This window comes from Lepidothrix coronata, unplaced genomic scaffold (assembly GCF_001604755.1).
Source record: "Lepidothrix coronata isolate B3197 unplaced genomic scaffold, Lepidothrix_coronata-1.0 Scaffold147, whole genome shotgun sequence".
NCBI lineage: Eukaryota > Metazoa > Chordata > Aves > Passeriformes > Pipridae > Lepidothrix > Lepidothrix coronata.
Genome location: NW_016690327.1, coordinates 821,683 through 846,701, shown reverse-complemented (window position 1 = coordinate 846,701; position 25,019 = coordinate 821,683). Strand labels below are relative to the sequence as shown.

The 25,019-nt window shown below is 49.6% G+C and overlaps 1 protein-coding gene and 1 long non-coding RNA gene across 3 annotated transcripts in view; one reads left to right on the top strand and one right to left on the bottom strand.

Moving 5' to 3' along the window:
* CSMD2 (CUB and Sushi multiple domains 2) overlaps positions 1-25,019 on the top strand; it is a 257,406-nt gene that overhangs the window by 59,679 nt on the left and 172,708 nt on the right. The window contains exons 4-5 of the mRNA XM_017828252.1: positions 2,020-2,214; positions 7,605-7,812. Coding sequence (XP_017683741.1) covers positions 2,020-2,214; positions 7,605-7,812 — 403 coding nt within the window. The remainder of the gene's footprint in view (positions 1-2,019; positions 2,215-7,604; positions 7,813-25,019) is intronic.
* Positions 15,604-17,811, bottom strand: LOC108503903. Of its 2 annotated transcripts, XR_001876927.1 has the most exons (4): positions 17,432-17,811; positions 17,129-17,256; positions 16,893-17,053; positions 15,604-16,740 (listed from the first exon to the last, which is right to left on the bottom strand). It is a non-coding gene; the product is annotated as an uncharacterized LOC108503903 (long non-coding RNA). The 2 variants fall into 2 exon arrangements; XR_001876928.1 differs by lacking the exon at positions 17,129-17,256 and having other exon boundaries at positions 17,320-17,811.

Below are 25,019 nucleotides of genomic sequence, written 5' to 3'. Positions count from 1 at the left end.
GACTGGGCAGGGGGTTCTAAAGGCACTTTGGATGTCCTGGGGACTGGGCAGGGGGTTCCAAGGGCACATTGGATGTCCTGGGGACTGGGCATGGGGTTCCAAGGGCACATTGGATGTCCTGGGGTTCCAAGGGCATCTCCAGGCCCTGCACCTTCCGAGCCCTCCTGGCACTGCTGGGGGATTTCTCAGGAAGGGACAATGGAGCTGGTGAAGGTTCTGCAGCAGAAGTGTTGTTTGGAGCCACTGAGGGGGCTCAGCCTGGAGAAAAGGAGGCTCAGGGAGAACCTTCTCCCTCTTGAACTCCCTGGCAGGAGGGATCAGCCTCTTTTCCCAGGTGACAAGTGGCAGGAGATGGGCTCGTGTTGTTCCAGGGGAGGCTTGAATTGGATATTAGGGGAGAATTCTTCACTGGAAGAGTTGTCAAGGGCGGGGGGGAGTCACCAGCCCTGCAGGCACTACAAAAACGTGTGGATGTGGCAGCTGAGGATGTGTTGGGGGTGCTGGGTTGGACTTGGGGGTCTTGGAGGTCTTTTCTTTACCGAGCCTGTGATTCTCTGGAGCACCAACGCTGCGTCCTTTGGCTCTCCTCCCTCCCTCTGCAGGGGAAGGGATATTTCAGCAGGTGATGTTTGAGGGCTGAGCACATTCCTCCTGCACACAACTGTCCCCAGCCCCTCGGGAAGCAGTTCTGCCCCTCCAGGAGGCAGAGCTTTGGCGAGCTCCCTGTCTCCTGCAGCTGTGCACTGGTGTGTGCTGGGAAGAGCCATCCCTGCTCCTGCTTTCCTGCAGGAACCCGGAGAGCACTGGAGGAGTTAATGCTGCCTCCCCCCAGAAAGCTCCTGTGTGCTCCCTCCTGGAGCCAGAGATTAGTGAAAGCAGCCAAATGAAGCAGAATTTTAATACCGAGATCCTGTTTTTCAAGTCTGATTTTTAAGATACCGAGCAGGTCAGGGTTGTCTGATTCTTCACAGTTCATTAAGTAGAGAGCGGCTCGTGGTAGAGATTGACTTTTGAAAATGATAGATTTTTATTTATAGCATAAAGTTCTAGTCATTAATTTTAAAGGATGGAAACATAAAAGCGGGAATGGGTTCATTTTTAAAAAAAAAAAAAAGTGACATTGGTAATTTAATTAAATTGGGGGTTTGAGTATCATTACAGCAAATGAAACATTAGTTCTGTGCTGGTTTTCCAGCCATCTGACGTGTTCCAGAGCATCCCAAAAACCTGCATGGTCGGGAATATATAAATTAGGTATATATATATTAGGGGTGTATATATATATTAGGTAGAAATATATATAATATATGTAAATATATTATATAAATTATATAAAATATATATTATGTAAAATATATTATGTAAATTAGGTGTATATATTAGGTGTGTGTATATATATTAGGTAGAAAAATATATAATAATACATAATATATAATATATATATAAATTAGGTATATATATTATGTGTATATATATATTATGTAGAAATATATGTTATATATATATTATATAATATATATATATAAATTAGGTATATATATTAGGGGTGTGTATATATATTAGGTAGAAATATATATAATATATATAAATGTGTAATATAGATATAAATTAAGTATATATATTAGGTGTGTGTATATATATTATGTAGAAATATATATAATATATATAATATATAATATATATAAATTAGGTATATATATTAGGTAGAAATATATATAATATATATACAAATATATAATATATATATACAAATATATAACATATATAAATAAAGTATGTAAATATATATAATATTATATTATTATGTGTATTATATTAGGTAGCAATAATCTTTAAATGTTGACTCTGAGTGGTCTAATGAATTCTGGAGCAATCCAGCAGGTAAGTTTAGTGCATGTTTAGCTTGGTTGTTTTATTTGAAGTGCTGCATTTCCCTGGAGACCCCCCTCCCCTGTGGGCAGTGCCCCTGGCAGAGGTGGCACTGCCCTGTCCCTAACCAGGAGCCCCTTTCTTTGGCAGCTCTGCCCAGCCACACGTGTGGGAATCCGGGAAGGCTCCAGAACGGGATCCAACAGGGGACAACCTTCAGCATCGGGGACAGAGTGAGGTACAGCTGCAATCCGGGCTTTTTCTTGGAAGGCCATGCCCTGCTGACGTGCCAGGCCAGCTCCGAGAACTCTGCCTCCTGGGACTTCCCTCTCCCCGTCTGCAGAGGTACCAGGATCCCCTCCCTTCCCTCGGGAAAACGGGATTTCGGGAGCTCTCAGGGGGTTTCAAAGGCTTGAAAACTGCCCGTGATGTGGGTAATGCTGAGGTTCCTCTTTGCTGGGTTTTGTTGGGGTGAGGGACTGGAAGGTTGTGAAGGAAATGCTGCCCAGCTGCTTTAAGTGCCATTTCTTTGGATAAACTGGGGGGAAAAAAAAACAAAACAACTTTACGAAGGTGTGAAGTGACAGGCCAAGGGGAAATGGCTTTAAAATGGAAGTGAGTAAGTTTGGATTAGTTATTAGGATGAAATCCTTCCCTGGGAGGGGGGGGAGGCCCTGGCACAGGTTGCCCAGAGAAGCTGTGGCTGCCCCTGGATCCCTGGAAGTGTCCAAGGGCAGTTTGGAGCAACCTGGGCTAGAGGGAGGTGTCCCTGCCCATGGCAGGGGGTGGCACTGGATGGGCTTTAAGGTCCCTTCCAGCCCAAACCCTTCTGGAATTCTGTGATTGTCCATAAGACCCGGCACCTACCCAGGACCAGGGAGGTTTTCCGGGTCAACCCCTGGATTTCCTGCCTGGATTTCCTGCTCTCTGTTGGATTTTTCTCGTGGCCCATTCCCTGGTGACTGTGGGGCTGTGCTGTGGGTTGGGGGCAGTGGGGCTGAGAGGTAAAACCCGACCTTCCCTTGGAAAATCCTCCCTTCTCCCTGCAAGTTTGGGGCAGGGAAACTTAAATCCCTCTCAGTGCAGGGAGTGTGTTGCTAATTCGAGTCCCACGAGGGACTGGAGAGTCTGTAAATACACAAGTGCCTGTGTTGTTCTACCAAAAACATTTGCTGCTGCTTTTGAAGTCCTTTCCCCCTCAATTCCTTGTGTACTTCAGCAGAGCATCTTCTATTGATTCTCTTTATTGACTCTGCCTGTGCAATCAATCAGCACTTCTAAGCTGCAGCACTAAATCTGGAATTTAAAGTGAGCAAACATGGTTTGCTTGGGATGTTTTCAATGCTTGCCTGGGTTGGTTACACAGAGCTAAGAGGGGTATTAATGCTGCTCTCGTGGGTTTTTTTGGTGCACTCACCTGCTGGTTTGGGGCCAAGGGCATTCAGAGCATTGGAGCGGGGGGTCAAACAGCCAAAGTGTTGCTGGAGAGGAAGGGAGGGAGGTTCAGCTCTTCCATCAGTGCTCTGGGAATGGCTCTGCTGGCAAGTGCTGGTTCCTGGAGCAGCCACTTCTTTTCCAACACTCTTGGTCCTGATCCTGCCAGGCTTTGCCTCGGAGCTTTTACCTGAAGTATTTTTCTGGGAGGCAGGAACCAGAAATATTCCCGTTTTTGTAGCAGTTATATCTCGTTCCAGGGAAGTAGAAAAGCAGCAGAGACAGCCTGCAAATTGACTTGCTGGATTGGAAACCTGCTGCCCTCCTTCCACCCTCAGGAGGCTCCCAGGAGCCAGACAATTGTGCTTGGCTGATAAACTGGTGATACAGGCTCTGGTTGTTGCAAGGGGCAGAAGGATTTGCATTCTGACAAACAGGTTTACACCTTCTTCTGCTGGGAAAAGAATGTTTTCAAAGCTGCTGCCTGAAGGAGAGTAAAAATATATATATATATATATATTTCCTTGAGAGCAAAAAGATCTTAGTGGCCTGTATGGCTTATAATAATTTCTCTTAATATTGGTTTATGGGTCACTGTCACCTGGAAGTTTGTTGAATGTTTGTAGGTATTATTTTTTTAATCTGAGCTCAGATTAAAAAAGGTGCTCTCTGGGTGAGCAGGGGGTAAAACCTGGGAGCTGCTGCCTTGGGAATAATTTGTCTGACGCCACTGTAAAGGACATTGTTGGGTTGAGGACTCTTCCCTCTGGGATGACTCCAGAGGTGGGACACAGGGGCAGGGTTGGACCCCCCAGTGCTCTTTGCTCTGTGTTTGTCCCCTGCTGTGGAACATTCTTGTCTCTACACTGGGATCTTTGCCTCTGTTCTGGTCTTGATGCTTTGAAAGAATTGAAGATGCACAAAAATTCCAGGTGGAAAAGAACCACCAGTGGTGAGGGGGTGTGAGGGGATGTGCTGGGCCAGGAGGGTGTCGAGGGAGTGCTGGGGCTCAGGGAGGAATTCTCTGCACTCCCTTGGCCCAGCTCAGTCTGGGATTGCTGGTGTTCTTCTAAAGGACAAGTGTGATCCCAGAGAGGAGAAAATCCGAGGGAATTCCAGGTGGATTGGAGAGGGGCTGCTGCTGCAGCTGGGTTTGGGAAGCACAGTCCAAACTGATCCCTGAGGGAACAGCCCTGACCTGGGTCAGCAAACCCCAAATGCAGCAAAATGCTGCTTGGGAAGCACCAAGAGATGATCCCAAAACATCTGAACGTGCTGTAAAGCTCTTCCATCCGTGCAGGGAGAGAAGCTTTGCCCAGATTGTTTGCTGAGTTTGAGTAGAACTGATGGGTTTATGGTTCTGGGAGTAAAAACTCGGGAAGGCAGGGGAAGAGTTGGGAACATTTGTGAAGCTCCATTTTAAGCATATCAAATATGCATAATCTCATTAAAAGTGGTCTGTTCTTACTATAACTCAAGCAGCTGCTTAGGCTGTGCTGTGCCCAAAATAATTGAAGGGCTGTTCCAGAAGATTTTAGAAGATTTGTAGGATATGTTTGAGCAATAACAACCTCTACAAACTGAGGGAGTGTGTGTGTGTGTTTAGAGGTGGATGGGAGGGGAGTGTGTTTTCCCTTAAATACCTTTGGCAGTGAAGTTTTTTTCAAGGGATTTGAATTAAAAACTCCCCTTTTAATAATAATAATAATAATAGTAGTTATAAAAAAGCCAACCCCCCACCATGCCTTAGGCTGGATCTTCAGCTACTGCAAGTTTGCACAGTCCAATAAAACAAATTTAGTCTCCTTGTTTAAGAACTTGAATCCAGAATTGAGTCAAAATTCTTTAGCATCTTTCCCATCCCCTCCTGTGCTCCTTCTAGTACAAGGAGATGGTTTGGAATCAGCCCTTTATTCTTTTACATGGAGCTTTGGAAGTCCCACTGTGAATCCTGTGCATGATGCACTGAGTTTTGAAGGATTGTTTTGGGGGGGGCTTGGAGTAGATGAGAGACTTTCCATCCTTAATTTATCGATGATGTGAACTGCACCCCAGTGTCTGTGAATACCTTCAGTTCCCTGGCAGTACAGCAAATAGAAACTTTGAGAGGTGGAATAGGAGAGGGAGGGCTGGGGGGGCTTCACCTGGAGAGGAGAAGGCTTTGGGGAGACTCTGGAGCCCCTTCCAGGGCCTAAAGGGGCTCCAGGAGAGCTGGAGAGGGACTTGGGACAAGGGTTGGAGTGACAGGACACAGGGAATGGCTTCCCACTGCCAGAGGGGAGGGATAGATGGGATACTCGAAGGAATTGTTGGCTGGGAGGGTGGGGAGGCCCTGGCACAGGTTGCCCAGAGAAGCTGTGGCTGCCCCTGGATCCCTGGGAGTGTCCAAGGCCGGGTTGGAGCAACCTCCCCAGTTCCTCCTGCTCTCCAGTTCCTCCTGCTCTCCTCTCCTCTCCTCTCCAGTTCCTCCTGCTCTCCTCTCCTCTCCTCCCCAGTTCCTCCTGCTCTCCAGTTCCTCCTGCTCTCCTCTCCTCTCCTCTCCAGTTCCTCCTGCTCTCCTCTCCTCTCCTCCCCAGTTCCTCCTGCTCTCCAGTTCCTCCTGCTCTCCTCTCCTCTCCTCTCCAGTTCCTCCTGCTCTCCTCTCCTCTCCTCCCCAGTTCCTCCTGCTCTCCCCGTGCCTGGCACTGGCACAGCAGATGGGCTGCGAGGAGGGGGCTGGCACAGCCCGCGTGTGCCACGCTCTGTCTTTCAAGTTTCATTAGTTGGAGGCTGCTCAAGATCCAGCTCTGCTGGCAGCTCCTGCTGATGGCACAGGACAGGAGCTCCTGGGAAGGTCTGAGGATCCTCCCCGAGCAGCCCCGTGGGACGGCCCTGCCCTGCCTGGCCCGCTGTGTTTAACACGTGTTCTCAGCTCTGTTAAACTGCAGCTTGGGAGGCTTTTGCTTAAAATAGCCTGTAATGGAAATCAGTGTTTGTCATGTAAAGCCTGGAGCTCCTTGACTAAAGCATCTGAAATGCAGCTCTGCTACACGTTGTAAAGTTAACAGGCTTTGCTTTGTGCTGTTCCAAATAATGCTGAGCTGATGCTCGGAGCTTCCCTGTGCTCCTCCACTTAATTCCTTCTTCCCTTTTACCTTCCAGACCATATTCTCTTTAGATCCTCCCCCTTTAGTTGCTCTGATACCTCCCCAAAAAACTCAGGCTGTAAAAAAGGAGAGGACCTGTAGCAGGAGATGCAGTGCAGGATTGTCACTGCTGGATTTCTGGACGAGGGGTTTAAGTTTTTACCACATAAATTTCCTTAAGGAATCAGAGCAAGCAAAGACATGTAAGGCAGGTGTGTGGGATGCTCCAATCCTTTTACTGTCAGATTTCTGTGAAATGCAGTGTTTGTGCTCCCAAGTCCTGTTGTCCCAACCCCTGGGGGTGGTTCTCTGGCTCAGGAAGGTGCTGAGATCTGTGTGAGCTGGAAACCAACCCCTCCCCACGGGTCTGAAACCCTTCCCAGCCACTGAATTCCTGGGGGTTTGTCCTCCTCCTGGGCTGGCTACAGGCACGGGAGGAAAGTTGCAGGAAAAACCTCCGAGGATCCTAATCAGGGATAAGGGGTGGTTGGACATCATGAGGGATTTCTCTGTGGGAAGGGTGGTCAGGAATTGGAACTGCCCAGGGAGGTTTGGAGTCCCCATCCCTGGAGGTGTCCCAGGAAGTGGCACAGGGTGGATCCATGGGCTGGGAGGGCTTTTCCAACCTCAGTGCTCTGGGCTGGGGGACAAGGTGGGCATCGGGCACCGGGTGGATTTGATGATCTAGGAGGGCTTTTCCAACCTCAGTGACTCTGGGATGGAACAGAAAATTCCTGGGCAAGAACAAGTGGGGGAAACGGTGTCCTGAGAGGGGGACCTGGGAGAACAGGCCCCCAGGAGAGGGAGGAGCAGCTCTGTCCCTTGGGGGGGTTTAAAATGGGAATAAAGCAGATGTGTGGTGGGGAAGGAGCTGGGATGTGCCAGGAAAGCCTGGCTGGGCCTGGAGGATCCCCCAGGATGGGGGCTCAAAACACACCTCGGCAACCCCAGCCCTACAACGACTTCATCACTGTGTGGTGGGTCCAGCCCAGCTTTGGGGGGCTCCTGGAGCCGCTCCAGGGGCTCCATCTGGGAAAGGTGCCCTTGGCTTTTCCATGGGAACTGGGACCTCCGATGGAGGTGGGCTCAGCTCTGCTGCAGTCACTTGCCTTCGAACTGGGGCTGGGTTTTGTTGCTCTGGGGGTTCCCAGCCCTGACCACTCTGTCCCGTTGCAGCTGATGATGCCTGTGGGGGGACCCTGCGGGGCCAGAGCGGGATCATCTCCAGCCCCCATTTCCCTTTGGAATACGGCAACAACGCCGACTGCACCTGGACTATCCTGGCCGAGCCCGGGGACACCATCGCTCTGGTTTTCATGGATTTCCAGCTGGAAGATGGATATGATGTTCTGGAAGTGGCTGGGACAGAGGGATCCTCGCTCTGGTAGGTGACTCCTGGCCTTTCTTCCTCGGAGCCCCCGTGGGGTTGTTGTGTGTGCCCAGAGGGAAGGGGCTGTGCCTGAAGGAGGGCAGTTCCCAGTTATTATCATATTATCATGATGAAACTCCCTGGGATGCTTTGGATTTGCTTGGTGAACTCTGGAGTGACTGTGGGCTCCTTTAAATCCTGTTCTCTGCAAGGAGGTTTCGTGGCAGAATTAAAACCCAACCAACCCAAACACCCAGCACGTGGACAACCCCCTCAAACCTTGTGATGTTCAAGCCTGGCTTTTGCTGCAGTTTTTTCTGATTGCTGCTAAATCTGCTGCTTTACTGCTGATGAACCAATGGCAAGTGTTTCACCAGATCACTTTGTCTGTGGATAGAATTCCAGTCCCCCTCTCATCCCAGGGGTTGGGCGAGCAGTGCTCTCAGAAATATTGCATTTATTCAGAATAAAGGCCATGGGGATGTTTTCCAGTGTACAAGAGCTACCCCAGTGAGCAGAGCCAGGAGGCTGGGAGGGAGAAGGAATTGCAGGAGGAATTTGGGAAGGAATTGCAGGAGGAATTTGGGAAGGAATTGCAGGAGGGATTTGGGAAGGAATTGCAGGATGAATCTGGGAAGGAATTGCAGGAGGAATTTGGGAAGGAATTGCAAGAGGAATTTGGGAAGGAATTGCAGGAGGAATTCGGGAAGGAATTGCAGGAGGAATTCGGGAAGGAATTGCAGGAGGAATTTGGGAAGGAATTGCAGGAGGAATTTGGGAAGGAATTGCAGGAGGAATTTGGTGTGTTCCTGGTGTTGTTTTTATGGCAAAGGACAACTGTGTTGACCCAAACACAGTGATCAACTCAGCAAATGGTTAAAAGCCCTGACCAGCAGCAAGTGGAAGGTCTGGGATGTTTGATCCCTTCCCTGGAAGGGAAGAATAAATGTTTGCAATATTGAAGCACTGCTTGGGATTATCAGCAGGAGGGGAAATTGTGATTATTTATGAGGATTCTGTCACAAATCCCGTTCATTGGAGTAATTTCCCCTTGCTGGCAGTTTTGGGGGAAGGGGATTTGAATGTTGAGGAGGGATTGATGTGAGAGAAGTTGCCATTTCCCCGTGGACCAATTGTTTACCATTCCCAGGACTCTTTGGAAAATTAGATGTTGCTGTTTCATGAAGTAAAAAAAAAACCCTCCCTGGTTTGATTAGATGCTAAAAACTGTTGGTTTTTAGCCATTCTGGGCTGCAGTGAGGATCAGTCACCTGTGGGGTGTGGGAAAAGATGGATGGAGCTGGTTAAGAAACATTATTCAAGCCCGGAGGTGTTGCCAGTGCAAGGCTGTGTCTTGTCACATCAAAAAAGCAAACAAAGCCTGTCAGAGTGAGCCTGCAGGGAAAAAAATAAATTAATTAATAAACCACCCCTAAATGCAGCAGGGAAGAACTTTTTTTTTTATAAAAATGGCCCAGCAAATGGAACCCTGAGTGAAACTCTGCCCGTCCCCACCAGCACTTCCACCCAGGGCTGGGGGGAAGAGGGAGCTGCTCCTGCCTCTGGAGGTCCATCTCTCATTTTTATGGTGCCCCAGGGGTGACATAAACCCACCAGTCCAATCCACTGAACGTTCCTGAAGGAAACTTGGCGGTCCCACAAGCGGAATTACGGAGAGCCTGATTTGGAATCTCATTTTTCAGAGCCTGATAATTAAATTCAGATGACTCATTTTTCAAAAATTATTTTTTTTTTTGCCCTTAGGGGAAAAATAAAAAAAAACCCCAAACCTGGCACTCCTATCTCCTCTTTAAACATGTTGATATGATTCAGCATGAAAATAGAGCTGAAACCCTTTTTTTTTTTCTCCCCCCCTTCTGTCTATGAAAAGCTGGTTTTAATTATTGGTAATATGGCAGATAGACTTGCAGCCAAATCAACCCCCCCTGCTGAAGTATCTCCCAGCTAAATATTTCATTTCCTAAGCATTATGAGCAGTTTTAGTCGTGTCCGGAGCTGTGCACAAATAAACAGAATTAAATTTCATCTGGGGGATAATTCCTCTGTACTTCCAAGCTATGGAATGTGATCTAATGGTGGTATTTATGAGACCATTAACTCAGCACTTCCAGTAACCTTGACTTGACCTGCACTTATAAAAATCTGCATTATTATTATTATTCATCCTCCCCTCTTTAAAAATGGATGTTTTGTGGGTTTTTTTATGAGCCGGGTTGATTTAAGTGCCTTCAGTGCCACGTGTTGATTCCCCCTCCCTGGAGAATCCTCGTCTGAGCCTCACTGGCTCCCCGACCTGTTGGATGTGAATCCTGCAATGAGGGTTCCAAGGGAAAGGAGGTTGCAGGTCTGAGCAGAGCAGTGGAGGCTGATGGGGCTGCTCGAGCCATATTAATAAAATAACACATTTACAGCTCTTTTAACTGCTCTCTCAGCTTCTGTCAGGGGGCTTTGGGTCTGGATTGCCTTGACAGGTGAGAAGGGAAATTCTGCTGCTGAGGAGAGAACAGGAGGGGGAGGAAGGAGCAGGGTGAGGATGAGCCTGTCAGGTTGGGAAGGGCCAGGAGGGGGGGCCAGGCTGGAAGGAAAAATTGGAAGGATGGCAGGAGCTGCCTTGTCCTCCTTTGGGGTTTGACCATCCCAGTCCCCATCCTGGATGGGGTCCTCATCCTGACCATCCCTGGATGAGTTTTAAGGTCCCTTCCACCCAGCCCAGTGTGGGATCCTCTCACATCCTCACCCCCAGACTCTTTATTATCTTCAAGACTCAAGGTTTTCTTCCCCATCACTTTGTCCTGGCTGAGAGATCTGAAAGGATCAAGGACATTTTTCCCCTCTAAACACGTGCAAAAGGAGAAAATCCCCCAAAAAGCAGCCTGGGCTGGAGGCCTGAGCTGTGCTCAGCTTTGTGCCAGCTCAGCTCAGAGCTTGGCAAATCCCTCAGGAATATCTGCCCTTTAGGGCTGCTTGGGGCACCTGCCTGAAGCTCCCCCTTCCCTCCTAAAGGCCAAAATATTTCAAACTGAGCCCCTAAACCATCCCCAGCCCCTGTTTGAGGACGTGCAGCCCCCCCAGGCTGGTGCTGGTGGCACTGATCCTGCCCTGGGGCACTGATCCTACCCTGGGGCACTGATCCTGCCCTGGGGCACACGTGTGCCAGCCTGCTCTGCCCTCAGGGGCTGCTCTGAAGCTTTGGGGAGGTTTGACTTGATTTAAAACACTGCCTTTGATCTCCTGCTTGTTTTCCTGTGAGCCCTGAGATCAGTTGCTGGGGGATGTCTGGGGTGACGGGATGGAAAACTCCCTTGGGGGTGGCAGGAATCTGAGTCCTGCAGCTCAGCAGGGGTGGCTGCAGCTCTGGGTCCCTCCTGATCCCTGTGTCCCACCTGGATCCCTCTGTCCCAGCTGGATCCCTGCATCCCACCTGGATCCCTGTGTCCCTCCTGATCCCTGTGTCCCTCCTGATCCCTGCATCCCACCTGGATCCCTGTGTCCCTCCTGATCCCTGTGTCCCTCCTGATCCCTGTGTCCCACCTGGATCTCTCTGTCCCTCCTGACCCCTCTGTCCCTCCTGACCCCTCTCCCACCTCCACATGGATGTGTCCCCTCAAGGACTGGGGAGATCAGGGCTGTGCTGGGCAGCCCTCGCTTGGCTCAGAGTGACTTTAGGGGAGGTTTTTGCTTTGCCTGTGGAGGAGGAGGAGCTCTGGGTTCCCTTTGTGCAGTTTGAACAGTGACAGTGTGGTTTTGTGTCTCCTGCACTGGTGCCTGTGAGCTGCTGAGATCTCCTCCAGCTCGTCTGGGCCCTGTGTCTGATCTCAGACACAATAATGGTGCTGTTGCCAGCCGAGGTGGTGCTGCAGGAAATGACTAAAAATCCAATTTTCGCTCTGTTTACAGCCAGTCACTCAGCTCAGGTGTGTGTTTTGCTGGGTACAACCAGGTGGTTCAGCAGGGAAGGTTCTTCCAGCCCATTCCACTGTAGCTGGAGGTAAAAGGTGTTTGTGCAGAGCCAAATTTCCTCCAGGGCAGAGAATTTCCAGCGCCCGGGAAAGCAGTTTAATGTTTGCCATAGAAAGTTTGTTTTGTGCTGCTGGGCTGGAGAACAGGAGGGAGGGAGGGGAGGCAGTGCCAGCTCCTGCCTGCCCTGCTGAGCCAGGTGAGCAGCTGCCACAACCTCCTCCCCCAGAGCAGCATTTGGCTGTTTTGTTCCACCAGTGAAAGCATTTTAGAAGGCTCTGCTCCTGCCAAATGAACGAGTTCCACGAGCTCAGACTAACGAGCTCCTGCTCTGCCTGCCCGGGACAGAGTTTGGCTGGCGAAGTTTGGAAGGTTCCTGAGATGTTTCTAATTCTGAGATGGGAAAATTTGCTCTGAGATGTGGATGGTTTCTTTAATAATGAGGCTTCTCAGCTCTTTTAACAGCTCGTGTTGTCTTTTGCAACTGCCTGTGGTGGATGATGAGGATCCAAGTTGGTGGGAGGGACTGGGATTTCAGCTGGGAAGGTGCTGCTGTCGTGGGATTCACATCAAAAATGCTCAGAGGCTCTTTGGGTTGTGTGTTTTGGAGGGGTTGCATCATCTCTCACGTTACCCCAACTGCCCTCCCACTCTCTGAGTCTTCCCTTGTCATTCCCCCCTGGGAACCATTTCTTTTTCCCTTGATTTGGTGTTAATAATCCCATACTGAGGGAATGCAGTGGGGCTGCAGGTGGGGAGCTGCCAAATCCATGGAGTTTATTCCTGTCTGGATTCAGTTCCTCCCCTCCAGTGTCTCACCTCCATTTTGCCTTTCCAGCCTCGGAGCTGTATTTTCCTCCCTTGCACAAATACTTGCTTTTCCTCCCCCTGAGGACTCTTTTCCCACTTGATTTGTGTGGAATTCAGTTTAACTTCATCCCCTGATTTCCTGGATAAAGGAACCTGCCCTGACATGTCCATGTGTATTATTTTGCATTACTTCTCCAGCACAGCTGTGCCAGATGTGAAGGCCTCTTGCTCTGCCCCAGAGGTGCTTTGTGCAGATATTGAGCAATGGGTGAAAACAAAAAGGAGCAGGGACCAGGGGGAGAACTGAGGACCTTTGCATTTAAAGTTCCTCTGGTGAATTCTGTGTCTTCCTTTCTGGAGCTGGAGGCCCCTTTGAGCCACCAGCCCTTTCTGGAAAAGCATTTCAGAAGTTCCCTCTTGCTCTGTGTTCCTGCAGAGGGCTGAGCTTGGGGGAAGAGAGGTTGGAAGACTCATCAGGGTTTGAGCAGCTCCTCTTTGTTTCCTTCCTTGTCATTACCTGCAGGTGACCCTTCCCTCCCCACCCCCCTCCTCTGTCTCTGAGTGGTTTCTGACAGTCATTAGAGTTCTCCAGGGCAGGATCTGCTCTGGGATTCCCTCCTGGTGCTGCTCATTCCCTCCTCCCCCCGCCTGTCGTCGTGTGCTCTCAGAGTTCTGGAGGTCACTGCTTCACATGATGGGCTTGGTGGGTGAAAAACTCTCCTCTCTGTGTGGGCTTCTAATGAACCAGCCTATTTTCTTTCTCTCAAAGCAGCCTCTGATCCTTGGGGAGCTGCCTCAGAGCTTTCAGGGCGTGTTTTCATCTCGGAGCTCAGTCGGTGTCTGTGATGTCCATGGAAAGGCTTTGGCTCCAAAGGGTTTGGGAACCAGGATTTAGTGTTTTGTCACTTGCTAAACGTGTTCCTCTTGCTGCTGAAGCTCTGAGTCTGCATCTGATAGTGCTGCTCCCTTCAGTGGGAGAGCCTTGGAGGAGCCTTGAAGGCTTTTCCCTTCCCTTCCCTTCCCAAACCTTCCCTTCCAAAACCTTCCCTTCCCAAACCTTTTATTTTCCTTCCCAAACCTTTCCTTTTCCTTCCCAAACCTTCTCAAACCTCTCCTCTCCTTCCCTTCTCAAACCTTCCCTTCCCAAACCTCCCTTTCCCTTTCCCTTTCCCTTTCCCTTTCCCTTTCCCTTTCCCTTTCCCTTTCCCTTTCCCTTCCCAAACCTTCCCTTCCCAACCTTCCCTTCCTTGCAGGGACTCAGGGACACAGATTTCCTGCCTTCTGCCTTCAGATGATTCCCATCTCACACTCACCACTCTCTTTTTGAATTTTTTCCACTCAGTAATTGCTTTTATTTGCACCTTGACAAGCATTAGCCTGCCCTGGTGCTGCACGAGGCTGGCAGGTCATTGTGTGGCTTGAAAGAACTTGTTTTTCATCGCTGCTTAAAGCCCAGATAATGCAAGTGGGGAAGTTTTCTTTTCCCTGCCTTCCTTATTGTAGGAGTTAATTAACTCTTGGATGCTTTATCTGTAATATTCAGATGTTTTTCTTCCACGGGCCATGTTTTCCATAGGGCTGGGAGTGAATAAAAAAACGTGTGTGAAGTGGCTTTTGAAATGCCTGTTTAAATGGCAGTTACATCTTCATTGGGATCTGGAAAACAGACTTATTGAATTTTATCTTTTTTTTCCCTTCCGAAGCCATTTATAGTCCTTTTAATTGGAAACGAATTCTCCAAAGGCTTTAAGGCTGCAAAACTTTACTTTGGTGGGAAAGATTCTTCCTGCAAAATCCTCTTTTCTCTTGGAAGGCAGAGAACATTTTGGAAGGGTTTGTGAGAAACCAGAGCATCCTGTTCAGGCAGGAGCTCCTGCAGCCCCTGGCAATGGGGGGGTCCCACGGTGGGACCTCCAGGCCTTCCATTAATATGGATTTTTCCCCGGGAAGAGCAGGAATTTGTAGCTCAGGGAGCTGTTTCTCCCTGCTGGGAGGGCAGCTGGCAGTGCTGGAGAACCCCTGGATTCCTGATTGCTTCCCCAGGGGATGCAAATCATCCCTGAGCATCCTGGGGAAGTTCCAGGAGGGATAATGCTCTGCACAAAGTAGCTCCTGCACATTGTCCTGGGCTGTGGCACTGCAGGGATAACTGGGAAATGCTGGAAGAAAGGGTTAGATGGAATGGGAAGGTTTATATCCCATCAGGGTTTTTTCCATAGTTGAGCATCTCTTCCTGATGGGGAATGGGAGGTTCCAGCTGAGCAGGGAGGCAGCAGAGCCCCCTTTGCCTTGCTCCTGGCTGCCCATCCTTCTCCTGGGAAGCTCCAGGCTCCTGAAATCCTGCCCTGGAACGTGGCAGGGAGAGACAGAGAGTGGCAGGTTGCAGTGCAAGGGCCCTGTGACCTCTCCCACTCATGTTTCATTCAGTAAAACATGATTAGATTCCGTTTACTGCTCTCTGCCTTAATCTTATTGTTCCGTGCATTAATATGATTAATTCTATTTGCTGCACAGTACAGAGCATTTAATGAATATTCAGGCTTTGTAAGCCAGGGAAGAAGATGCTCTTAGGCTGAAAATTACCCTGCTCATGGTTTAATTGTCCTTTTTATCGCTGTTTGTCCTTCTTTTTTTTTTGTTTGGGCACCTCTGGGGCAGAGAACCCCGTGTGGAGGCCACTGTTGTGTGCTCTGCACCCCAAGGGATGAGGTGCAGCAAAGCCTGTGGCATGTATGGGGAAAAAACCAACCCTGAAGGTCACAAAATATTAATTTCTAATTGTGTTTGTCCTGCAAACACGTGTTGGCAGAATAAAAGCCAGGTTTGTTTGCAGGAACACTCGGTACCTGGGATCCGAGGAGGGTTTTTTGAGAGACTTGAACTTGTGCAAATGAGTATAAAACAAGTGGCTGGAACTGAGAGAAGTGCTGGAATCTCAAGAGGACCTTCAGGACGGGACCCAAAATATAGGTGGCCACAGAGATTGGATGATGGTGGATAACACCTTTATTTGGCAGGAGAAGGAGATTTTATATGTCAGATGATGTCACAGGTTGGAAAAAGTTGGCTATTTGGGGTCCCCCTTGAAACACCCTCTGTCTGCCTCATGGGGACGCTGATTTTTCCCAGTTTGAGCGAGGATTTGTATGGATGTTGGTGGGAAAGATCCCTGACTTCACTTAAAGGTGCTTCCAGGAGGTGTCTCTCCCTTCCCAGTGCGTTTTCTCCCTGTTCAGAACCCACCCCCTGTGCCAGGGGCTGAGGCTGTGCCCGTGCAGGGAGAGCTCTCCCTTTGCTCAGGAATTCACCACGGTGAGGGAGCTGCTGTTTTCATGTCAGGATGTGTCTGCCAGAGCTGATAATAGTCATGTTTTACACTGCTCACCCTTATCTGCAGCTTCAAAGTGAGCAGCACAGACACCTCGGGTGCCTTCAAAGCCCTCTCTCTGCTGGGCTTTCTGTGGGGGCCCATCCAGGAAGGTTTTCCTTCTATTTACAGGTTGTTCAAACAATGTAAGCACTTGGTTTCCAGATGTCAGCTGCTTCACAAAATGTGTTTTAAACGATCTCTGCCTGCTGGGTTTTCTTCCCTGGCTCCTCTGCAGCTGCTCCCCGTGTGACAGCACGAGCTGCTTCCCCTGGGTTGGGTTTCCACAGCTCTCCTTGAAGTGCCAGAGGTGGAAGTCACAGCTGATAGATCCACTTCGGTGCTGGATTCATCTCTCTGGTGTTAAAATGATTTTTTTGGGGGATGTCTGGGCCGCAGCAGAGGAAAATCTCAGTGCTTCAAAGATGAGGGAAACACTGATGTGTGTTGTTGCAGTTCCTCTCTCCACGAGAGAGATGAAATAAAGTGTTGCCACAGCCAGAGAGAACTGAGAACTCTTCAAGTTAAGAATCAGAATTGTGTTTTCAAAGCCAGGCCGTGGTATTTGTTCATCTTGACGCTCACAGATATCTGTGACCCCTCGTGTCTTGGCAAATGTGATGGAGCACAAAAACATACGTGTATATATTTATTTAGATCGCCAAACTCCTCCATTTTCCAGCTCTGGTGCAGCCCTGGAGGCCTCTTGTCCTTGACTAACAACCTTCCAGTTCATGTGGAAAAAACCGACTTCGGTCCCTGTTGTTTTCTTGCTGCTGCTTTAAAACCTAAAGGTGGATCAGTGGGATGAACAGGGGAGTGGGAAAACAGAGACTGTTTCCCATTCTGGATCCAGGAGCTGTTCCCAGGGGAGCTCCCAGGTTCCCACACAGACAGGGAATGGCCCTGGAGCAGTTGGAATGTGCTGGCACAGCCTCACCTGCACGAGCAGTGCCGGCTCTGGGTGGTGGAACCCAACCTGAGCATCCTCAGGGGAAGGTTTTCCTTCCAAGGCCTGGATGGTCCTTGAAGGAGTTTGTCCAGACCCTGGTTCTGAGCTCAGGGAGCAAGGAGGGGCTGTCAGGCAGGAATGTGTGATTCCTGTTGTGGGGAGGATAATAATGAATAATTAATAATGACTAATAGTGAATAATAATGAATAATAATGAATTCCACCAGCTCTCTTATCAGTGCTTCCAAATCCAGTGCTTTTCCTCCTGCTGCCCCTGCTGGCTCTTGGCACAGCCACGCTTTTGTCTCACGTGCTGCTGGGCTCAGGCTGGGAGCTGATGCAGATCTGGGAACTAATAACCAGTTATTACATGCAGACACTTCACCTAAATATCTAAAATACACAGTGATCTGACCAGAGCCCAGATGGAAGGAGCTCGTGGCTCTGGATTCCCGGGGGGAATGGGGGGGATGCTGCTCCTGGCAGGTCAGGATCTCTTCAGCCCCTGCTGGGTTTGGCTTTGACACCTTTGGCTGCTTCACAACGTGGATGTTTTGATTCTCCTCCTCTCAGGGACCTTTCTGGTGGCTGGATTTGGGGTGGAGCTCAGGAAGGAGCCCAGGCCATCAGTAAATATTGGATGAGAGGCAAAATGTGTTGACAGTTTGTGTCTATTGCCTGTTTTCCTGGGCACAATAAGCTGGAATTCTCACAGAATCATGGAATGCTTTGGGTTGTTCCACTCTCCCAGGTTGCTCCAAGCCTGTCCAACCTGCCCTTGGACACTTCCAGGGATGGATCAGCCACAGCTTCTCTGGGCAACCTGTAAACAGCAGTGACCTGAACACTTGCCCAGCCCTCTCCCTGCTTTTCCAACAGTCCTGTTGATTTGAGAATTCCCACTTGGAGCACAAGGGAAAGACCCATCTGGTCCTGCTTTCCTTTATCCCTTTGTCTTCCTCCTCTACTTTCTAAATTAATTTTATAATCATCTTTTAAATGATGGAGCGGTTCAAATTAGCTCTTTTAGTCAGAATTACCTGCATTAAAAGATCTCCCTTTAAAAAAGAAAGGCATAAAAGTAATTAATTGCTTCAATTATTATAATGTGGGCTTAGCTTGTGGTTTTCTGGTAGAAAAAAGCAGGTTTTGATAAGTCAGCTGTTCTTAAAAGGGGGGGAAAAAAATAGAAGTGCTTCAGGCTGGGAGTTGGCACGAAGGCAGTTTGAAATAAGGTTGTTCTCTGTGTAATATAAGAGAATAAATTAACACCATTGATCCTGGAGCAGTGCCCTGTGCTCCAAACAGCCTGATGGGAAGGGGAGTGTTCAGAGAGGAGGGTTTTTTGTTGTTTGGTTTGTTTTGTTTTGTTTTCCTGCTCAGTCACAGATGCTTTGTTTAAAATTTAAAAACCAAAGGATATTTGCTCAAAGCCACTCTGGAATTTCTGGGGCCTGGAAAAAAAAAAAAATCAAAGGGAAGGGGGGAAAACTAAAGGAAAAGCTTGAAGGAGGTTTCTGAGCCGACCTGGGGCAGAGGGGTGGTGGATGTTGTGTGAGAGGTGCAGGACCCAGAGTGGTGGTGGGAGGGGAGACAGGTCAGCTTCCAATGATTCCATGATCTCTGTGGTCATATTCTCTTAAAAACCAGGAAATGCTGGAGCAGGAGGGTCTGGGAATTGCCCCCAGGGAACTCCAAAGCAGAAAGACCTCAAGTGGTCGTCGTTTAGAAAATATTGATTTTTTTTTTTCCCCCCTCTCAGGCCTCTTCAGGAACTATAGATTTTTAGGATGAAATTAATATATTGGCATTTCTGTGGGCAGAATAAAATCCTCATTAAATTTTGCAAGCCTAGAAGATGTCTAAAACAGCTTGCAATTAAAATTCATTTTGAAGCAAGTTAGCAGAAGTTTTGTTAACGTTTAACATCTTTATGGGTGTCATTCATTGTAAATTTGAACTAATTGAGTCCAAAGGGACAAAATAATAGATTCTACATTTGCTGGGCATGCCAGGGCTTGCTTTGCTTTTGGCACTTTCCCCCTTTTCTTTGTGCGAGTTCTGATTTTAGGGAGTTGCCAGGGAAGTGACTATTTTTGCTTTCGATGCCAAATTACCAAGAATCCATCTTCCCAAATCTCTGAGAGGCTGAAGCAAATCTCAGGGAAAAAGACTCGCTGGTTTTCTCCACCGAGCCCGAGGGGTTTGCTGGTTTGAAGTCGGGGAGGTTTCAAATTGGGTTTTTTAAATTTTTCCTCCTGAAGTTAAGTCACCTTGAGCTGCCAAAGTCTTTGGTTGGAGTGGAGGTTGTACCTTGGTGTTTCCTCGACTGAAACGTAAACCAATCTGAAATGTTTGGAATTGTGTCTTTCGTGTTTCTTATACTCTCCCTAAATATTTTTCCCGGGATCCTCCAGCAGTTTATGGGAAGCAACGGGAAATATTTGTGAGTGTGGGGCCGAGAGCAGAACCTGAGCTCGGCAGGGCTTTTAAAACTTGCAGGCTGGGAGGCGTCAGAGTTTGCAGAGTTAGTGCTTTGCAAGACTCTTCTCAGCAAAGCCCCGTTGAACCAAAATTTAATCCAATCAAGGGAGAATTTCTGGCAGAGGCTCCGACCCTGCAACGCTGTGAACGAGGCGGGGCTGGGAATCGACTCTTAATGGCACTTTATTGATTGAAGGGGTAGAAAGTTCATCTAAACCGTGGGTAATTCTGGTAATTTCCTTGCAGCTCTGAGTGCTGGGAGGCCGTAATTGCTGCACCAAGCTTTGACTTATAAACAGCAGCACTAATAACCCCCTTAATGTGTGGCTGCTCTCGCTGCAGGATCTCACCTGTCACACCCCTTGGCTCGAGTTTGGCACTGAGGTCCTGCAAGGGAGATGCTCTGATCCCTCTAAAACTGGTGGGATTTGTGGAATTCCAGCCTGGCAGCAGCCCAGGTGTTGTCTGGGTGCTGCAAGGTGACGGTGCTGGTGCAGGTCCTGCCCGGGTCACCGGGACACCCCGGTGTCACCCCTCCCCTGGGGCAGGGCTTTGTTTCCCTCAGAACTTGGTTTCTCCAGCCTGCTGAGGTCCCTCGGGATGGCAATGTGCCCACCTGGTCCTTCAGCTGCTCCCAGAGCTCTGTGTTGCCTGCAGAGCTCTGTCCCATCACCCAGATCATCGAGGAAGGTGCCAAACCCTGTTGGCCCCACATGACCTGTGGTGTAAAATGGGATTTCTTTTCCCCACCAGGAATTGGGCTCAGTGTCTGCTGCCTTTCCCAGAATTCTGTCACAGTCTGCTTCGTTTCAGACTGAAACAAGTGTTTCAGGCTTTCTTATCCGCTCAGACCATGGGGAATATGGAATGCTAGGGAAGAGAGGAGCAGTTGGCTCCGGTGACAGGATCACATCAGCTGAAGAGACTGAGCTGAAAAGGTGCAGATTGATCTGCTCTGAGGATCTGGGAGAGGAAGAGGAACTTAGAGCAGCAAAGGGCAGGTTTAAAAAGTAGGAAATAATAAAGTCAAACCCACTGGCAGCGCTTTCAGGAAGTCAAGAGCTTCTGCAGCTGGAAAGGCTTCACGTGGTGTTAAGGTCACCCACAGAGGCTCCTTAAAAGGGACGTTTTGCCCTCGTGCAGTTCTTATTCTGCTGTCTTGGCAACTCTGATGTGTGCACTGAGGTGTTAGAGAGCTCTTCATCTTCCCGAGGAGTAACAAACTCTCCCCGTGCTGGTCACTGCAGGGAGGGAGTGGCCCCGGGTCCTGCCGAGCTCGGGGCTGGGATGCTCAGCCCCTGCCAAGCCCTGGCAGAGCCTTGTCACTGCTGAAGCTGCTCTGGGGGGCAGCGAGGGAGGATTAATGTGTTTGTTTTGTCCTGGCTGCCGGGCTGTGTTTCATTCAGCACCAGGACTGAGTCGGGCAGTGAACTCGGCATCGATCGGGGTCGTGCCGGGAGGGGTTTTGCCCCCCCCGAGGATGTAAAACCCGGTGGTGTGTCCTCCTCACACACGTGGAACAGCCTCCTCTGACCCCCTCAGGCACAGGGCGGGTTGTTGGGGTCTCCCTGGGCAGGGCCAGGAGCTGCACTTGGGTTGTGGGTCCCTTCCAAGTCAGGGGGTTCTATGATTTCACAGTGGGCTCGGGGGGTGTGTGCCCAGCAGAGGAACCACATCTTCACCCTCCTCGTGCAGCCAGCGTGTTGATCATCCAAATGAATTAACCAACAGCAACAGGCACTTGCAAGATTCTGGCTTTGCCACCCCCATCTCAGTCACATCCAGCTTTACCAGCAGCCACTTTGTCAAACCAAGCAATATATTAAACGTATTTATTTAATATTATCTTAACTGGTGGTTGGGGTCTCCCAAGTGCTTGTCTGATGAAGTTTTTGTTTTTCATGCAGGAAATAAATTAATATTTCTTAACCATTCTGTGGTTTGGGTTGGAGGGGATCTTAAGGACCATCAAGTGCCAGCCATACTGTGCATGTTCATGTTCTGGGTGTTTTGCACCCAGTTCACCCTCCCAGAGAAGTGCAGGTCCCACCTGAGCCCAGTCCCACCCCCCTGCTGTGGTTTAGTGAGGGGAGGAAGTTCCCAAGCAAATACGGATTTTAATCCATGTAAATTAGCAACTCTGGGAAAGACAAAACTGGCTTTGTCAAGCTGCTGCTCTGATTGCACTTCTGATGATTTAGGGGTTTTTTGGGGTGACTAGAAGAAAACAGCTGGGTTTGGGGGTGGGTGGGGGTGGCACACTTTGGAAGACCTGTATCTCCCCTCAGATTTGGGAAGGTTTGACAAGATTTGATCGGTTGTCACCAAGAGCTGCGAGGTCAGGGGGCATCCTCTGTGCTGGGTGTGCTGCTCCTGGGCAGGGGGGAGCTGGGGGAGCTCTGGAATCTGGGTCGGAGCATCCCCATCCCGGAGCTTCGCCGGGCAGGGAACGAGTTTGTTAACGAGTTTGTTCCCGGGGTGATTTGCGATGTAAATCAGAGTTAACAAGGGGGGCAGGACGTGCTGCCTCTCTGCAGTCTGTGCAGATGGGGGGAGTGCTCTGGAATGCTCAATCTGTGCCTTCCTCCTGCAAGATGGACTTAAAAGGCTCAAGCTGTTGCTCTCCCCACCACAGCCCTGGTGGCTTTTAGCGTCGGTAGCGTTGGTGTCTTTTTGGTCACGTTAAAAATCAAGCTGCGAACAAAAGCAGGTTATTGATTCTTTGAAACAGAAGGGTTCTTTGGCAGGCACTTAATGAGCTCAGAACACTTCCAGTTTCTGATTTTTCGAAGGGTGTTGGAAGTTGTAACATCTCAGTTAACGCATGACAGGGAGCCTGCAAAGCCTCAAAGTCCTCGGGAATTAATCTGTTCCTGGCTGAGTGGGGTTTGGGGTGAGATCTCTGCCAGGTTTGGCTGCCCTGGATTTTCCCCAAAACCTTTTGGGGTGGCCATGAGCTGCTGGGAGCGAGAAGAGAGAAGAGGGTCTCCAGACCCTCTGTTCCAACAGACATTTCTGGCTGTTGGGCTCGGGCAGGATTTACTGGGGTGACTCTCATCACCCCCAAACCAGCACCTTCAAAGGCTCAGCCTCTCAGTGCAGCATCTAGAAAGGATGGCAGTGGTCTGTTGGTGGCTTTGGTTTTGTTTTAGTCCCAACCTGTGGCAGTGACCTGTAAACACAGCCCCTCGTGGCTGCTCCTCTGCAGCCGAGGCCACGTGGAGCAGCGGCACTGCAGGGAAAGGGCTGTTCAACAAATCTGCTCTTCCCAAGTGCTCCAGGGCTTCCTCCACTGCTGCTGGAGTACAGGAGCACCTTCTGCACACACAGAGGGGGATTGCTGGGGTGAGGAGAGTGGAGCTGGATGAGGGAGGTGGGATGAAGTGCCCTTGTTCCCGTGTAACAAGAGGAAATACCTGCAGGTACAGTTCTCTGGATAGCAGTGGGAGTGGGAGTGTAACATCACTGATGCTTCGTGCTTTTGGGCTCGGATTGCAGCTTTTATTTAGGATGGGGGGGGGAGTACGTGAAATTTTGGCTTTGGGGTTGGTTTGTTTATCCAGACTTTGTGTGTGGTGACAGGGGTGTGTTTGTGCCCCTGCTCAGAGCCCAGAGAAGGGGATTTCTGAAGGCTCTGGGTGAAGTTCTGTCAATCCTGGCTGTTCTTTTCCACCCCCTTTGAAGCCCCCACCCTGAGAGGCAGGGACAGCAAACCCCCCCGTGACAGCTCTCCAGGAGGGGACTGAGGGGAAGGTTGTCCAGCTCATTTACAAGGTGTTCCTGACTCATCTCTCCCTTGGCAGAGAGAACACAGGCAGCATTACAATAAAAATTACATTACTAGATCCGTAGCAATGTCATTAATATCAGTTCTGAGCCCATGAGAAGGGGGCAGAGGCTCTCAGTGAGCTGAAATGGTTCCAGTACTGAGAGAAACCTTATCCTGCAGCTCAAGTTCATTGCATTCTTTAACTACAGTATGGAAAGCAGAGGAAGGAACCAACCCCAGGCCCCCAAGATACGTTCCCCCCATAATATCCGTATTTATCATGTACCTCCCTTCGCCATCAGCTCTTCAAAGATCATTGTTTCTTCGCTGCTGCTGGAAGGCAGCTCCCAAAGTGTTATTTTTCATTGTTAATGCTTTGCTCTAACAGTTCCTTTCATCTCTGCTCTGTGTACCATTAGTGTGAACACAGATCCAGGTGGATAACTACCAATTTCAAGTGCACTGCTTTGCAGCCCCTTCTGTTTCCTCTCACTGAAAGATTTTCCTGCTGCAGATAACTGGAATTTTATCGTGTGTTCAGGGCTGGCAGAGTTGTCCTCCAGCCTCTCAGGTTGTGTTTTCAGCTGAAGAGGTTGCTGGAAAGGGCCAGCCTGGGAGTTCTCTGGGGTTTGTGCTTGCAGAAAGTGCATGTTTGGAGGCAGTGGCACAGGAACTCGGGGACATCACTCCTGAGCAGGCTGTGTGATGTGCTAAATTGAGTGGAACCCGTGTTCCAGCTTCCCCGAGCGTGGTCTTGCCTGAATGCCACTTGTTTATGAAGTTTGCAAGTTGAGGAGTGGAAGACACAAAGATTCTGTTAAAAATATAATTGGACGGGTAATATCTCGGGCCTTTTTGATGCCTCTTTAAGCACTTCAGATTTGTAATGTGCCAAAAATAGCAGTGCAGGCTGCTGTGGCCACTGCTGTGCAGCTGGGAATAGATTTTAATTGATGGCTCCTGTCAAGCCATGCAGGCAGGAGAACCATTAAAGTGAGATTTCGTGTCCCTGCTCAGTTAAACACTCTGCTACCAAGTCAGAGCTGAGCTTTATTTTTAACTTAATATCATCAGCATTTGTACCAGGAGGTTCCTGGGGCCATATCCTGGGATTTTGGGGTCTCCAGCAGTGAGTGCTGCTGAGCACTGGCTCCGTCTGCTGGTTCAGTAGATGGTGCTCAGGCCCTGCCAAAATCCCACGTGTGGAATAAGAGGCAAAGCCCAGCTTTGGAGTCCAGTTTATGGAGACTTTGTGAGCTGCAGAGTTGCCCTTGGTGCGTGGAGAGAAGGTGGCACTGACCTGGGGCACTGGGATGTGGGAATGGGCTGGGACTGTTCCCAAAGGGACCTGTGGGAGGGCTGTGGGCAGGAGGAGAAGCCTCTCTGGTGGAGTCTGAGTCCTCCAGTGGGTGCAGGTTCCTGTGGCAGTTCGGGGTCTGAGCTTGTGCACCTTCCCAAGGCTTTTTCCAGGGAGCAGGATACTGTGTTTCCTGCGCCCTCCTGCCGGGTTTGGAGCTGGAGCTGCCCACCAGTGCAGGGCAGCTGGATTAGGTCTGTCCTCCCTTCCCTGTCTCCTCCAAGGCACGTCAGGCCAAGCAGGTCACCAGCCAAAGAGCCCTGGCAGAGGTGGAGCTCCTTCTGTTTCCCCCGAGGCACGTCTGCCTTCCCTGTCACCTCTCCAGCTCCAGGACCTGCTGTCAGAGGAGACCAGAATTCCTCCTTTGCAGCAGGAGCACATTTTAACTCATGCTTTGGAGAAGAGGCAGAGAATTAGAGAATCACAGAATCAGCTGGGTCGGAAGGGACCTCTGAGATCATCCAGTCCAACCCTTGATCCAACCCCGCCGTGGTTCCCAGCCAAT